We start from the raw sequence: 14,563 nt of genomic DNA on the forward strand, positions 1-14,563 counted from the left end.
TGTCCCCCCCCCATCCCAATGTCCCCTCGTGTCCCCCCACGACCCCAATGTCCCCTCGTGCCCCCCCCCCACCATCCCGATGTCCCCACGTCTCTGCCCCCCCCCCCCCCCCACACCTCTCTTCCTCATCATCCTCGTCCCCCATGGCGTCGTCGATGGCGTCGTTCATCAGCTCCTCCTTCATGTCCATGATCTCCGCCTGCTTCTCAAACTCCATCATGATCTTCTGGATCTGCGGCAGCTTCAGCTGGGGGGGGGCGGGACACACCAGGACACAGCTGGTGGCACGTGGGGACACGGGTGGCCAGTACGTGGTGGCCACAGTGAGTGGGTTCCTGGTAGCCACGGCCTCGGGCGCGTCCCCTCCGTCAGCCCGTGGTGGCCACGGACATCCTCGTGGCCACCCCAAGCAGCCGGCGGTGACCGTGGCCACCAGGATGTCCCCCCGGAGAAGCTGGTGGTGGCCGTGGCTTTGGGGACATCCTCACGGCTAGCCCAGGGCAACCATCCTCGTGGCTAGCCCCGGGCAACTTGAGGCGGCCATGTAGGCTTTGGGATAGCCTTACATCCACCCCAGAGCAAGTCATGGTGGCCACGTCCTCGAAGACATCCCCGTGGCTACTTCAGGGCAGGGCACGATGGCCACAACCTTGGGGACAACCCCATGGAGCACCTTATGGTGGCAACGGGCTCGGGGACATCCCCAGCTCACCTCGTAGTGGCCACAGGTTCAAGGACATCCTCACGGCCACCCCTGGAGAGCTCTTGGTGGCCACGGGCTCAAGGACAACCTCACGGCCACCTCTGAAGAGCTCTTGGTGGCCATGGGCTCAAGGACAACCTCATGGCCACCCCCGGAGAGCTCTTGGTGGCCACGGGCTCAAGGACAACCTCACGGCCACCCTTGGAGAGCTCCTGGTGGCCACGGGCTCAAGGACAACCTCACGGCCACCCCCGGAGAGCTCTTGGTGGCCACGGGCTCAAGGACAACCTCACGGCCACCCCCGGAGAGCTCTTGGTGGCCACGGGCTCAAGGACAACCTCACGGCCACCCTTGGAGAGCTCCTGGTGGCCACGGGCTCAAGGACAACCTCACGGCCACCCTTGCAGAGCTCTTGGTGGCCACGGGCTCAAGGACAACCTCATGGCCACCCCCGGAGAGCTCTTGGTGGCCACGGGCTCAAGGACAACCACACGGCCACCCTTGGAGAGCTCTTGGTGGCCACGGGCTCAAGGACAACCTCACGGCCACCCCCGGAGAGCTCTTGGTGGCCACCCAAGAGCTTGAGGACACCCCCCGCGGGCACCCACCTGGCGGTTCATGGTGGCCATGGCCTTGGTGACCCCCTTCATGGCCTGGGCCATGGAGTTGTTGGACTTGAGGGTCTGGATCTTGAGGGACACGGCCTGGACGTTGGCCCGCATGGTGATGAACTTCTTCACGTAGCGCCGCGTCCGCACCAGGTCCTTCGCCATGATCTTCACCGCGTCCTGCGGGCCAGGTGGGGGGGGGGCGGGACGGGACACGTTGGGTGGCCGTGAAGCCCCCCCAAGAGGCCTGGGGGCACCTCCAGGGACCCATCGGTGTCCCCTCAGGCCCAGCAACATCTCCGTGGTCTCCTGGTCCGCTCGTACCCGCTGTGGTCACTTGGGGCCCTCCGTGGTCCCACCACGTTCCCCGGTCCCCAGCAGGGTCCCCGTGGCCCCCACTGCGGTCTTTTGGGGTCCTCCACGCCCCCACCACCTTCCCTGGTCCCCAGTAGGGTCCCCATACCCCCCACTGCGGTCTTTTGGGGTCCTCCACGCCCCCACCATGTTCCCCAGTCCTCAGTAGGGTCCCCATGGCCCCACTGCGTTTTTTTGGGGTCCTCCACGCCCCCACCACGTTCCCCGGTCCCCAGTAGGGTTCCCATGGACCCCAAGCCCCCGCCACATTCCCTGGTCCCCACTAGGGTCTCTTGGGGTCCTCCACGCCCCCACCACGTTCCCCTGTCCCCAACAGAATCCCCATGGCCCCCACTGCATTTTTTTGGGGTCCTCCACGCCTCCGCCACGTTCCCTGGTCCCCACTAGGGTCCCCATAGACCCCAGTAGGGTCCCCATGGCCCCCACTGTGGTCACTTGGGCTCCTCCACGGCCCCACCACGTTCCTCGGTCCCCAGTAGGGTTCCCATGGCCCCCACTGCATTTTTTTGGGGTCCTCCACGCCCCCACCACATTCCCCAGTCCTCAGTAGGGTCCCCATGGACCCCAGTAGGGTCCCCATGGCCCCCACTGTGCTCACTTGGGGTCCTCCACGCCCCCACCACGTTCCCCGGTCCCCATTAGGATCCCCATGGCCCCCACTGCATTTTTTTGGGGTCCTCCATGCCTCCGCCACGTTCCCTGGTCCCCACTAGGGTCCCCATAGACCCCAGTAGGGTCCCCATGGCCCCCACTGTGGTCACTTGGGGTCCTCCACGCCCCCACCACGTTCCCCGGTCCCCAGTAGGATCCCCATGGCCCCCACTGCATTTTTTTGGGGTCCTCCATGCCTCCGCCACGTTCCCTGGTCCCCACTAGGGTCCCCATAGACCCCAGTAGGGTCCCCATGGCCCCCACTGTGGTCACTTGGGGTCCTCCACGCCCCCACCACGTTCCCCGGTCCCCAGTAGGATCCCCATGGCCCCCACTGCATTTTTTTGGGGTCTTCCATGCCCCCACCACATTCCCCGCTCCCCAGTAGGGTTCCCATGGACCCCATGCCCCCGCCACGTTCCCTGGTCCCCACTAGGGTCCCCATAGACCCCAGTAGGGTCCCCATGGCCCCCACTGTGCTCACTTGGGGTCCTCCACGCCTCCACCACGTTCCCTGGTCCCCAGTAGGATCCCCATGGCCCCCACTGCATTTTTTTGGGGTCCTCCACGCCCCCACCACATTCCCCAGTCCTCAGTAGGGTCCCCATGGACCCCAGTAGGGTCCCCATGGCCCCCACTGTGCTCACTTGGGGTCCTCCACGCCCCCACCACGTTCCCCGGTCCCCAGTAGGATCCCCATGGCCCCCACTGCATTTTTTTGGGGTCTTCCATGCCCCCACCACATTCCCCGCTCCCCAGTAGGGTTCCCATGGACCCCATGCCCCCGCCACGTTCCCTGGTCCCCACTAGGGTCCCCATAGACCCCAGTAGGGTCCCCATGGCCCCCACTGTGCTCACTTGGGGTCCTCCACGCCTCCACCACGTTCCCTGGTCCCCAGTAGGATCCCCATGGCCCCCACTGCATTTTTTTGGGGTCCTCCACGCCCCCACCACATTCCCCAGTCCTCAGTAGGGTCCCCATGGACCCCAGTAGGGTCCCCATGGCCCCCACTGTGCTCACTTGGGGTCCTCCACGCCCCCACCACGTTCCCCGGTCCCCGCTAGGGGTCCCCGCGGCCCCCGCTGCAGAACCCCAAAACCCCTTTCCGCGTCTCCTCCGGGTCCCTCGGGCCGCCCGGCGGTGCCCCCCCCACCCCCACCCCCACCCCCCCGCCCCCCTCACCATCTGGCCCTGCTTGGCCATCTTCTTGATGTCGACGATGATTTTCTTCTCCTGCGCCTCCAGCTTCTGGCGCTCGCGGTCGAGCTCGCGCATGGCGCGGGTCAGCGCCCGCTGGTTCTGCCGCAGGAGCTCCTCCGGCGTCTTCCGGCGCCCGAACAGCAGGTCCATGGTGCCTGGGGACGAGGACGGTGGGACACGGGCGTCAGGGAGGTTCGGGGAGGAAGGGGGGGCCACGGGCGGGGCAGGAGATGGGGCGCGGGGAGGCGGGGGACGCGGGGGACACGGGGATGTGGGGGACACGGGGACACGGGGGCGCAGGGGACGTGGGGACAGGGGGAGGTGGGGGACGTGGGGAAGCGGTGGACACGGGGACACGGGGGACATGGGGACACAGGGATGGGGGGACGTGGGGACGGGGGGGACATGGGGACGGCATGGACATGGGGACAGGGGGGACAGGGGGGACTTGGGGACATGGGGATGTGGGGACGTGGGGACGGCATGGACATGGGGACAGGGTGGACACGGGGGACATAGGGGACATGGGGACATGGGGACGTGGGGACATGGGGACATGGGGACGTCATGGACATAGGGACAGGGTGGACACGGGGGACACGGGGGACATGGGGACACGGGGATGTGGGGACATGGGGACATGGGGACATCATGGACATAGGGACAGGGTGGACACGGGGGACACGGGGGACATGGGGACACAGGGATGGGGGGACGTGGGGACGTGGGGACATGGGGACGTCATGGACATGGGGACAGGGTGGACACGGGGGACATGGGGACATGGGGACAGGGGGATGTGGGGATATGGGGACATGGGGACGTCATGGACACAGGGACAGGGTGGACACGGGGGACATGGGGACACGGGGATGTGGGGACGTGGGGACGAGGGGGACAGGGATGGGGGGACGTGGGGACGAGGGGGACATGGGGACAGCATGGACATGGGGACAGGGGGGACAGGGGGGACTTGGGGACATGGGGATGTGGGGACGTGGGGACGGCATGGACATGGGGACAGGGTGGACACGGGGGACATGGGGGACATGGGGATGGGGGGACACGGGGGACATGGGGACACAGGGATGGGGGGACGTGGGGACAGGGGGGACATGGGGATGTCATGGACATGGGGACAGGGTGGACACAGGGGACACGGGGGGCACGGGGGACACGGTGGCCAAGGGTATGTGGTGGACATGAGGACATGGAGGACACGGGGATGTGAGGGACACAGGGACACGGGGGCACAGGGGACGTGGGGACACGGGGAGGTGGGGGACGCAGGGACGTGGGGGACGTGGGGAAGTGGTGGACACGGGGACACGGGGGACATGGGGACATGGGGATGTGGGGACGTGGGGACATGGGGACGGCATGGACATGGGGACAAGGTGGACACGGGGGACACAGGGGACATGGGGACACGGGGATTTGGGGACATAGGGACATGGAGGACACGGGGACGTGGGGGACACAGGGACGTGGGGGACACAGGGTTTTGGGGATCATGGGGACGTGGGGGACACGGTGGACGTGGGGACATGGTGGCCGCGGGGACATGGTGGCCGCAGGTATGTGGTGGACACGGGGACGTGGGGGACCTGGGGACGTGGGGACGCGGGGAACACGAGGGACACGGGGACATGGGGGACATGGGGGGCACGGGGATGTAGGGGACACGGGGACGTGGTGGACATGAGGACATGGGGGACATGGGGACGTGGTGGACGTGGGGACGTGGGGGACACCGGGACACGGTGGCCATGGTGGACGCGGAGACATGGTGGACGCAGGGACATCGCGGACACGGGGACACGGTGAACATGGGGACACAGGGGCGTGGTGGACACGGGGACATGGGGATGTGGTGGCCATGGGGACGTGGGGGACACGGGGACACGGGGACGTGAGGGACACAGGGACACGGGGGACACGGATTTGGGGCCATGAGTGGGACAAGGACAGGGGCAGGGAGCACAGATGGGGACAGGGAGGAAGAGGAGGGACAAAGACGGGGGGGGGGGACAAAAAAGGGGGAGGGGAGGGACGGACACGAGGGGGGATACCTATGGGGACCCCCCAGGGGCATCTATTTCCCTCCCCAACTCCCTAGGGGCATTTATTTACCCCCCCCCCCCGGGCCATTTATTCCCCCCCCCAGGGACACTTATTTACGCCCCAGGGGGGCATTTACTTACCCCACCCCACCCCCAATGGCATTTATTTACCCCCCAGGGGCATTTTTTTTTACCCCACCCCCACCCCCAGGGGCATTTATTTGCCCCCCCCCCCCCCGGGCCCCCGATACCCCCCCACGGGCAGGACCAAGCCCCCTCCAGGCCCCGCCCCGTCGCCATGGCAACAGGAAGCCCAGCCAATCGCCAGGCGAGGAGCCCTAGCCCCGCCCCCAAGGCTGCCCAGAGCGCCCCCCCCCCCCCCCTTTTCCCTCTCTATGGTTGCTCATGGCTAGACTGTCCCCCCGGGTCCTCCCGCCAACTCGATGGTTCAAGCCTAGAGCGCCTCCTCCCGGCCCCTCTCTATGGTCTCGGCGCCCACAACTCTATGGTTCCTCTACCCCCCCCCCCCCCCCCGGTGGCGGCCCCTCCCCGGAAGTCCCCTCTATCCCCCTCGGTGGCTTCTCTATGGTCGCGGCCCCGCTCACTTCCCCTACGTCATCCCGGTACCGGCCGCTCTGGCCCGCGCCTCTCTATGGTTCTACCGGTACCGGGCCCCTCTAGCCCCCCCCCCCATGTCTCTATGATCCCCCCAGGCCCCTCTAGCCGCCCCCTCGCTCGACTCTATGATCCCCGGGCCCCTCTAGCCCCCCTCCCTCAGCTCTATGATCCCGGGACCGACCGCTCTAGCACCCCCCGCCCTCGTCTCTATGATCCCCGGACCCGGGCCCCTCTGGCACCCCCCCCGGCCCCTCTCTATGACCCCGGGGGCGGCCGCCAGGCCCTCACCCGGCTCCTTCCGCCTCTCCCGGGCTCTCCCGGCACTTCCGCCACCGCCGTGACGTCACCCGATGATTGGTCACGTGAGAGGGGGGCCGGCGTCGCGACCCCGCCCTCCCGGAAGTCAGTAGGGACACCCCCAAACGTCACTTCCTCTCGGGGGGGGGAAACGAGAGTCCGGACAGAGCGGCACTTCCGGCGGCCACAGCGCCCCCTGGTGACTTTGGAGGACCGGGAAACTGGGCGGACTTGGAGACACCGAGGGGTACTGGGACCGACTGGGGGGGTACTGGGACCGACTGGGGGGGCACTGGGACAGACTGGAAGGCATCGGGACCAACTGGGAGGGTACTGTGATATACTGGGGGGGCACTGGGGTATACTGGGGTGCACTGGGACAGATTAGGAGGGTACTGGGACCGACTGGGAGGATACTGGGATATACTGGGGGGCACTGGGACTGACTGAGAGGGCACTGGGACATACTGGGGGGGCACTGGGGTATACTGGGGGGCACCACAAGCAACTGGGAGGGCACTGGGACCGACTGGAAGGCACTGGGATTTACTGGGGAGCACTGGGTGCAGAAAAATCGGTGCACATCCCACCTACTGGGGCAAACTGGGCCATACTGGGAACACTGGGACAAGGAACTGGGGCACCTGGGGAGCACAAGAACATACTGGGGGGCACTGGGAGACAATGGGAGCAGGACGGGGCGCACTGGGAGGCACTGGAATGAGAAAATGGGGCAAACTGGGAGACACTGGGCGTACTGGGGAGCACTGGGCGCAAACTGAAGGAACAAAGGAGGGGGAACTGGGCATACTGGGAGCCCTAGGAGAGGGTACTGGGCATACTGGGAGCCCCACGATGGGTGACTGGGCGTACTGGAAGCCCTGGGCATACTGGGAGCCCCAGGACAGGGCACTGGGCATACTGGGAGCCCCACGATGGGAGACTGGGTGTAGTGGGAGCCATGTGATGGGCAACTGGGTGTACTGGGAGCTCCACAACAGGGAGAGTGGACATACTGGGAGCTCTCGGACAGCGAACTGGGTGTACTAGGAGCCCCCGGACAGGGAACTGGGCGTACTGGGAGCCCCGGGACGGGTGACTAGGCATACTGGGAGCTCCATGACAGGGAACTGGGCGTACTGGGAGCCCCAGGACGGGTGACTGGGCATACTGGGAGCCCCGGGACGGGTGACTGGGCATACTGGGAGCCCCGGAACGGGTGACTGGGCATACTGGGAGCTCCATGACAGGGGAACTGGGCATACTGGGAGCCCTGGGACGGGTGACTGGGCGTACTGGGAGCCCCGGGACGAGTGACTGGGTGTACTGGGAGCTTCACAACAGGGGAACTGGGCATACCGGGAGCCCCCAGACGGGGAACTGGGCATACTGGGAGCCCTGGGACAGGCGACTGGGCATACTGGGTGTGCCAAGACAAGTGACTGGGCATACTGGGAGCCCCGTGACAGGTAACTGGGCATACTGGGAGCCCTGCGGTGGGCAACTGGGCATACTGGGACTGCAAACTGGTTGCGCTGGGAGCCCTGGCACAGGGACGCGGTTGCACCAAACCCTCCCCGACCCCCCCCCCCCCTCCCAGTACAAACCAGTATAAACCAGTCCCCAAAACGAAGCACAGAGAAGGAAGGGGGGAGGGGGGGGGGCCGCCGCTCGTTACCGTCGCCCTTTAATCACCCGCAAGGGGGGGGGGAGGACAGGGAAAGCGGGGGGGGGGGGGGGGGGGGGGACAGAAAGGAGGGGGCCCCCCCCGCCCCCAGGGGGGCAATAAATAGGGGGGGGCGGAGGGGGGTTGGGGCAAAAAAATGGGGGGGGGGGGCCAAAAAAAAAGGGGGGGGGCAAAAAAAACGGGGGGGGGGGCAAAAAAAAACGGGGGGGGGGGGGCTACTTGAGGCAGCGCTCGAAGTAGGTGGCGCCGACGTAGCCCCCCCGCAGCGAGCGCTGCACGTTCTGCTCGAAGAGGCGCCGGTTGCTCTGCAGCACCTCCGCCGCCTCCTTGTTCAGGGGGTCCTCGGGGTTGGGTTCCTGCGGGGGGGGGGCAGAAAGAAAATTAAGATAATACTAATAATAAAAAAATTTAAAAAGAATTTTAAAAATGAAAAAACGAAAAAAAAATGAAAAATTAACAAAAATTTTAAAAATTTAAAATTTTAAAAATTAAAAATTAAAAATTAAATTAAGAAAACACTTAAAAATAAAAAATTTAAAAAATAAAAAAAAATTAAAAAACATTAAAAAAATAAATAAAAAAATAAAAGTTTAAAAAATTAAAAAATTAAAAATAAAATTTTAAAGAAACATAAAATTAAAAAAAAAAATAAAAAAATAAATTAGAAAAATAAAATTAAAAAATATAAAATAAAAAATTTAAAAACTAAACAATTAAAAAAATTTTTAATAAAAATATATTAAAATTTAAAAATTAAAAATATCAAAAATTAAAAATATCAAAAATTAAAAATATCAAAAATTAAAATAATTAAAAATATATAAAAAATTAAAAATTAAAAAAAAATAAAAATTAAAGAAAAAAAATAAAAAAAATAAAAAACGGGAAAAAAATGGAAAAAATCGGAAAGAAAATCGGAAAAAAAAATTAAAAAAGAACAGAAAAAAAATCAGAAAAAAAAAATAAAGGGGGGACTTTGGGGGAAAACTCGCCAGGAGAAAGGGGAGGTGGGGTGAGTGACCCCCCCCCGAGATTAATTGTGACCCCCCCCCCCCCAGATTAATTGAAACCCCCCAAGATTAATTGCGCCCCCCCCCCCAGATTAATTATTCCCCCCCAGATTAATTGCGCCCCCCCCCCCCCCCAGATTAATTGCGCCCCCCCCCGGATCAACTGAACCCCCCCAAGATTAATTACGCCCCCCCCCCCCCCCCCCCCCAGATTAATTGTGCCCCCCTCGGATTAATTATGCCCCCCCAAGATTAATTGCGATCCCCCTAATTGCAACCCCCCCCCAGATTGTGACCCCCCCCAGATTAATTGAACCACCCCAAGATTAATTGCGACCCCCCTAATTGTGACCCCCCCCCAGATTAATTGCGCCCCCCCCCCCGATTAATTATTCCCCCCCAGATTAATTGCGCCCCCCCAAGATTAATTGTGCCCCCCCCCCCGATTAATTTCACCCACCCGGGATTAATTGCAGCCCCCCAAGATTAATTGCGCCCCCCCCCCCCCCGATTGTGTCCCCCCCCCCACATTAATTGCGCCCCCCCCAGATTAATTGCTCCCCCCCCCGATTTTTTCTTTAACCCCCCCAATTTTTTAATGCCCCCCCCCCCCCCCATGGACCCCCTAATGCCCCCCCTTGACACCCCCCCAATATTCCCTGCTGCTAATTAACGCCCCCCCCCCCCAATTTCTTAATGGCCCCCCCCCCCCCCCATATTTTTAAGGGCCCCCAATGAACCTTAACGCCCCCCCCTCCCCGTGCCCCCTGGGGTTCCTTAATGCCCCCCCCCCCCCAAAATCCTAAATGCCCCCCCCCTTCTTTAATTCCCCCCCCATATTCCTTAATAGCCCCCCCATATTCCCTGGTACTCCTTATTGCCCCCCCATGTCCCTTACTGCCCCCCCATATTGCCCCCATCCCTTATTGCCCCCCCATATCGCCCCCCATATTCTTTATTGCCCCCCATATCCCTTATTGCCCCCCCATATCCCTTATTGCCCCCCCATATCGCCCCCCATATCCTTTATTGCCCCCCATATCCCTTACTGCCCCCCCATATTGCCCCCATATTGCCCCCCATATCCTTTATTACCCCCCCCATATTCCTTATTGCCCCCCAGGGATCCCTTATTGCCCCCCATATTGCCCCCCCATATCCCTTATTGCCCCCCAATATTTCTTATTGCCCCCCCCATATTGCCCCCCATATCCCTTATTGCCCCCCCATATCCCTTATTGCCCCCCCATATCCTTAATTGCCCCCCCATATTGCCCCCCATCCCTTATTGCCCCCCATATCCCTTATTGCCCCCCCATATCGCCCCCCATATTCTTTATTGCCCCCCATATCCCTTATTGCCCCCCCATATCGCCCCCCATATCCTTTATTGCCCCCCATATCCCTTACTGCCCCCCCATATTGCCCCCCCATATCCTTTCTTGCCCCCCCAGGGACTCCTTAATGCCCCCCCCCCATTCTTCCCACCCCCCCCCACCCCTAAATGCTCTTTACCTGCCCCAGGGACCCCAAAAAGCTCTGGGGACCCCCAAATGCCCCCCCCAAATTACCCAAACCCCTTCAATTCCCCCCCCGATCCCTAATTGCCCCCCCCAGGGCTACCAAAACCCCCCCCGGGACCCCCCCATGTCCCCCCGGGACCCCCCAATTGCCCCCCCCCAGGTGCTCCTCACCTGCCCCAGGCACCCCAAAAAGCTCCTGGGGGACCCCCAATTCCCCCCCCAGGGCTACCAACCCCCCCCCCAGGGACCCCAAAAAGCTCCTGGGGACCCCCAACTGCCCCCCCCTTGATGCCCCCCCCCCCCCCCCGGGGTAACACCCCCCCCAGGATCCCCTCCCCTCCCCCCCCCCCCCCCTCCTCCAAACATCAAGGCGTGGGGGGGGGGGGGGGGGCGGACTCCGGCGTCCCGTGGGTGTCCCCAAGGCCACCGAATGTCCCCGGGGGCCACCCCAAAGCCACGCTGGGTGGCCCCCGCACCCCCCCCCCCCCCCCCCAAAAAAAAAAATTGTGCCCCCCCCCCAAAAAAAAACCCCAACTCACCAGGAAGAGGTACTGCAGGCCGTAGATGATGGAGTTTATCGTCAGGACGGGCTTCCAGTCCTCCCTGGGGGCACAGCCCCATGTCACCGGGGGGGCCACCGGGGCCACCAGCGAGGTGGCCACGGCCCCCCCCCCCCCCGCCCACTTGTAGGGAGCACGAGGAACGTGGCGGGGGGGGGCTGGGGGGGGCATAATTCGTCCCTTTCTCCCCCCTCGGCGGCAACAAAGGGGGAGGCGGGGGCCGGTGGCCGCCTCGGGGGGGTGGTGGCCGCCTCGGGGGGGGTGGTGGCGGCTGCCTCCGAGGGGTTGGTGGCCACCTCGGGGGGGTTGGTGGCCACCTCGGGGGGGGGGGTGGCCACCTCGGGGGGGGGGGGGTGGCCGCCTCCACGGGGTTGGTGCCCGCCTCCGAGGGGGGGTTGGTGGCCACCTCAAGAGGGGTTGGTGGCCGCCTCGGGGGGGGTGGTGGCCACCTCAAGAGGGGTTGGTGGCCGCCTCGGGGGGGTTGGTGGCCACCTCAGAGGGGTTGGTGGCCGCCTCAAGAGGGGTTGGGGGCCACCTCGGGGGGTTGGTGGCCGCCTCGGGGGGGTTGGTGGCCGCCTCAAGAGGGGTTGGTGCCCGCCTCGGGGGGGCTGGTGGCCACCTCGGGGGGGCTGGTGGCCACCCCGGGGGGGCTGGTGGCCACCTCAGAGGGGTTGGTGGCCGCCTCCGAGGGGCTGGTGGCCACCTCAGGGGGTTGGTGGCCACCTCGGGGGGGCTGGTGGCCACCTCAAGAGGGGTTGGTGGCCACCTCGGGGGGGTTGGTGCCCGCCTCCGAGGGGCTGGTGGCCACCTCAGGGGGTTGGTGGCCGCCTCAAGAGGGGTTGGTGCCCGCCTCGGGGGGGCTGGTGGCCACCTCGGGGGGGTTGGTGGCCCACCTGAGGATGTTGAGGCAGACGTTGCCCTCCAGGTCGATGTTGGGGTGGTAGACCATCGTCTCGCACTTCACCTTGGGGGGGTCGTGGGGGTAGCCCTGGCCGACCTGGGGGGGGGGGAGGACAAAAACATGGCTCGGCCACCCCCCCCCCCCGTCCGCGGCTACCAGAAAGGGCTCGGTGGCCACCTGGGCGGTCGCGGTGGCCAGCTGGTCGTCGTCCCTACCCCAAAGCGCCCAGCGGGCACCCACGGGGTGGTGGGCGGGGTTTGGTGGCCACGGGTGGTGGTTTGGTGGCCACCAAGGCCTGGTTCCTGTCCCGACCCACCGAGTGGCCACTGGTCCTGTATGGGTGGCCACCAAGCCCCCCCCACCCCCCCCCCCCCGCCCCGGCCCGCCTCTGATGTGTAGGGTGAATCCGTGGCCGCTTGTCGCACCTTGGTGGCCACACGGTGGACACTTGGCTACCGGTCAGGTCTTAGTGACCACCAAGCCCTGGTCCCAGTCTGAACTCACCAAGTGGCCACTGGTCCTGTCCAGGTGGCCACCAAGCCCCCCCCCCCAGCCCGCCTCTGATGTGTAGGGTGAATCCGTGGCCACTTGTCGCACCTCGGTGGCCCCACAGTGAACACTTGGCTACTGGTCTGCTCTCGGTGGCCACCAAGCCCTGGTCCCAGTCCCAGCCCACCAAGTGGCCACTGGTCCTGTGCAGGTGGCCACCAAGCCCCCTTGTGCCAACTCTAATGTACAGGGTGAATCTGTGGCCACTTGTCATGCTTTGGTGGCCACCAGCTCCTACCACAACCCACAGGGCAGACGCCTGGCTACTAGTCAGGTCTCGGTGGCCACCAAGCCCTGGTACCGGTCCCAACCCACCGAGTGGCCACTGGTCCTATCCAGGTGGCCACCTAGCCCCCCCATCCCACCTCTAATATACAGGGTGAAGCAGTGGCCACTTGTCACAACTCGGCGGCCACACGGTGGCCACTTGGTTACCGCTCCGCTCTCGGTGGCCACCACCCCGTGGTCCCCATCCCAACCCACCGAGTGGCCACTGGTCCTATCCAGGTGGCCACCAAGCCCCCCCCCGTCCCACCTCCAACATACAGAGTGAATCAGTGGCCACTTGTCACAACTCGGTGGCCACACGGTGGCCACCTGGCTACCGCTCCGCTCTCGGTGGCCACCACCCCGTGGTCCCCATCCCAACCCACCGAGTGGCCACTGGTCCTATCCAGGTGGCCACCAAGCCCCCCCCCGTCCCACCTCCAACATACATAGTGAATCAGTGGCCACTTGTCACAACTCGGTGGCCACACGGTGGCCACCTGGCTACCGCTCCGCTCTCGGTGGCCACCACCCCGTGGTCCCCGTCCCCCACGCAGCGGCCACGCGTCACCTTCTGGTGGCCACAGGTCCCACCTCGGTGGCCACCACCCCGTGGTCCCCGTCCCCCACGCAGTGGCCACGCGCCACCTTCTGGTGGCCACAGCTCGGGTCCCGGTGGCCACCCACCTCCTGGAGCCGCAAGCCCACCACCGCGGGTCCCACCTGGGGGGCCACGGGTCCCACCTGGGTGGCCACCACCCCCAGCCCATCTCGGTGGTCCCAGGGGGGGATTTGGTGGCCACGGGGCCACCCCGGCGCGGGACTGACCTTAAAGCTGAAGACGAATTTCCCTCCCTTGTAGAAACCCTAAAAGAGAGACAGGTGTCACCGGGGGGGGGGGGGGGGGGGGCATTTTGGGGAGGGGGGGACATTTTGAGGGGGGGGGGGGGACATTTTGGGGACAAACAGGGACAAAAGAGAAGGCCGAGGGGGGTTATCGGGGGAATTTGGGGGGGGGGGGACAAGGGGGACCCCAAAAGGACGTGAGGGGGTCCTGAGGGGGGGGGGGGGGACACATTGGGGGGGGGGGGGGGACATTTTGGGGACAAACAGGGACAAAAGAGAAGGCCGAGGGGGGTTATCGGGGGAATTTGGGGGGGGGGGGGGGACATGGGGGACCCCAAAAGGACGTGAGGGGGTCCTGAGGGGGGGGGGGGACACATTTTGGGGGGGGGGACGACATTTTGAGGGGGGGGGGGACGACATTTTGGGGACAAACAGGGACAAAAGAGAAGGCCGAGGGGGGTTATGGGGGGAATTTGGGGGAGGGGACATGGGGGACCCCAAAAGGACGTGAGGGGGTCCTGGGGGGGGGGGGGGGGGGGACACATTGGGGGGGGGGGGGACATTTTGGGGGGGGGGGGGACATTTTGGGGACAAACAGGGACAAAAGAGAAGGCCGAGGGGGGTTATGGGGGGAATTTGGGGGGGGGGACATGGGGGACCCCAAAAGGACGTGAGGGGGTCCTGAGGGGGGGGGGGACACATTT

The 14,563-nt window shown here is 64.0% G+C and overlaps 2 protein-coding genes across 2 annotated transcripts; both read right to left on the minus strand.

Moving 5' to 3' along the window:
- Positions 1-72: 72 nt before the first annotated feature.
- On the minus strand, positions 73-6,636 carry CHMP2A (charged multivesicular body protein 2A; the record flags this gene model as incomplete). The annotated part of the gene is made up of 4 exons (XM_040543774.1): positions 6,505-6,636; positions 3,521-3,699; positions 1,312-1,491; positions 73-247 (listed from the first exon to the last, which is right to left on the minus strand). Coding segments are annotated over exons 2-4 (523 nt in total), but the record flags the coding sequence as incomplete, so codon positions are not given.
- Positions 6,637-8,337: 1,701 nt separating this feature from the next.
- On the minus strand, positions 8,338-13,880 carry UBE2M (ubiquitin conjugating enzyme E2 M; the record flags this gene model as incomplete). The annotated part of the gene is made up of 4 exons (XM_040543775.1): positions 8,338-8,559; positions 11,276-11,339; positions 12,190-12,293; positions 13,842-13,880. Coding segments are annotated over 4 exons (348 nt in total), but the record flags the coding sequence as incomplete, so codon positions are not given.
- Between the last annotated feature and the right edge of the window lie 683 nt (positions 13,881-14,563).

The sequence above is a fragment of the Cygnus olor genome, unplaced genomic scaffold (assembly GCF_009769625.2).
Source record: "Cygnus olor isolate bCygOlo1 unplaced genomic scaffold, bCygOlo1.pri.v2 scaffold_218_ctg1, whole genome shotgun sequence".
Taxonomy (NCBI): domain Eukaryota; kingdom Metazoa; phylum Chordata; class Aves; order Anseriformes; family Anatidae; genus Cygnus; species Cygnus olor.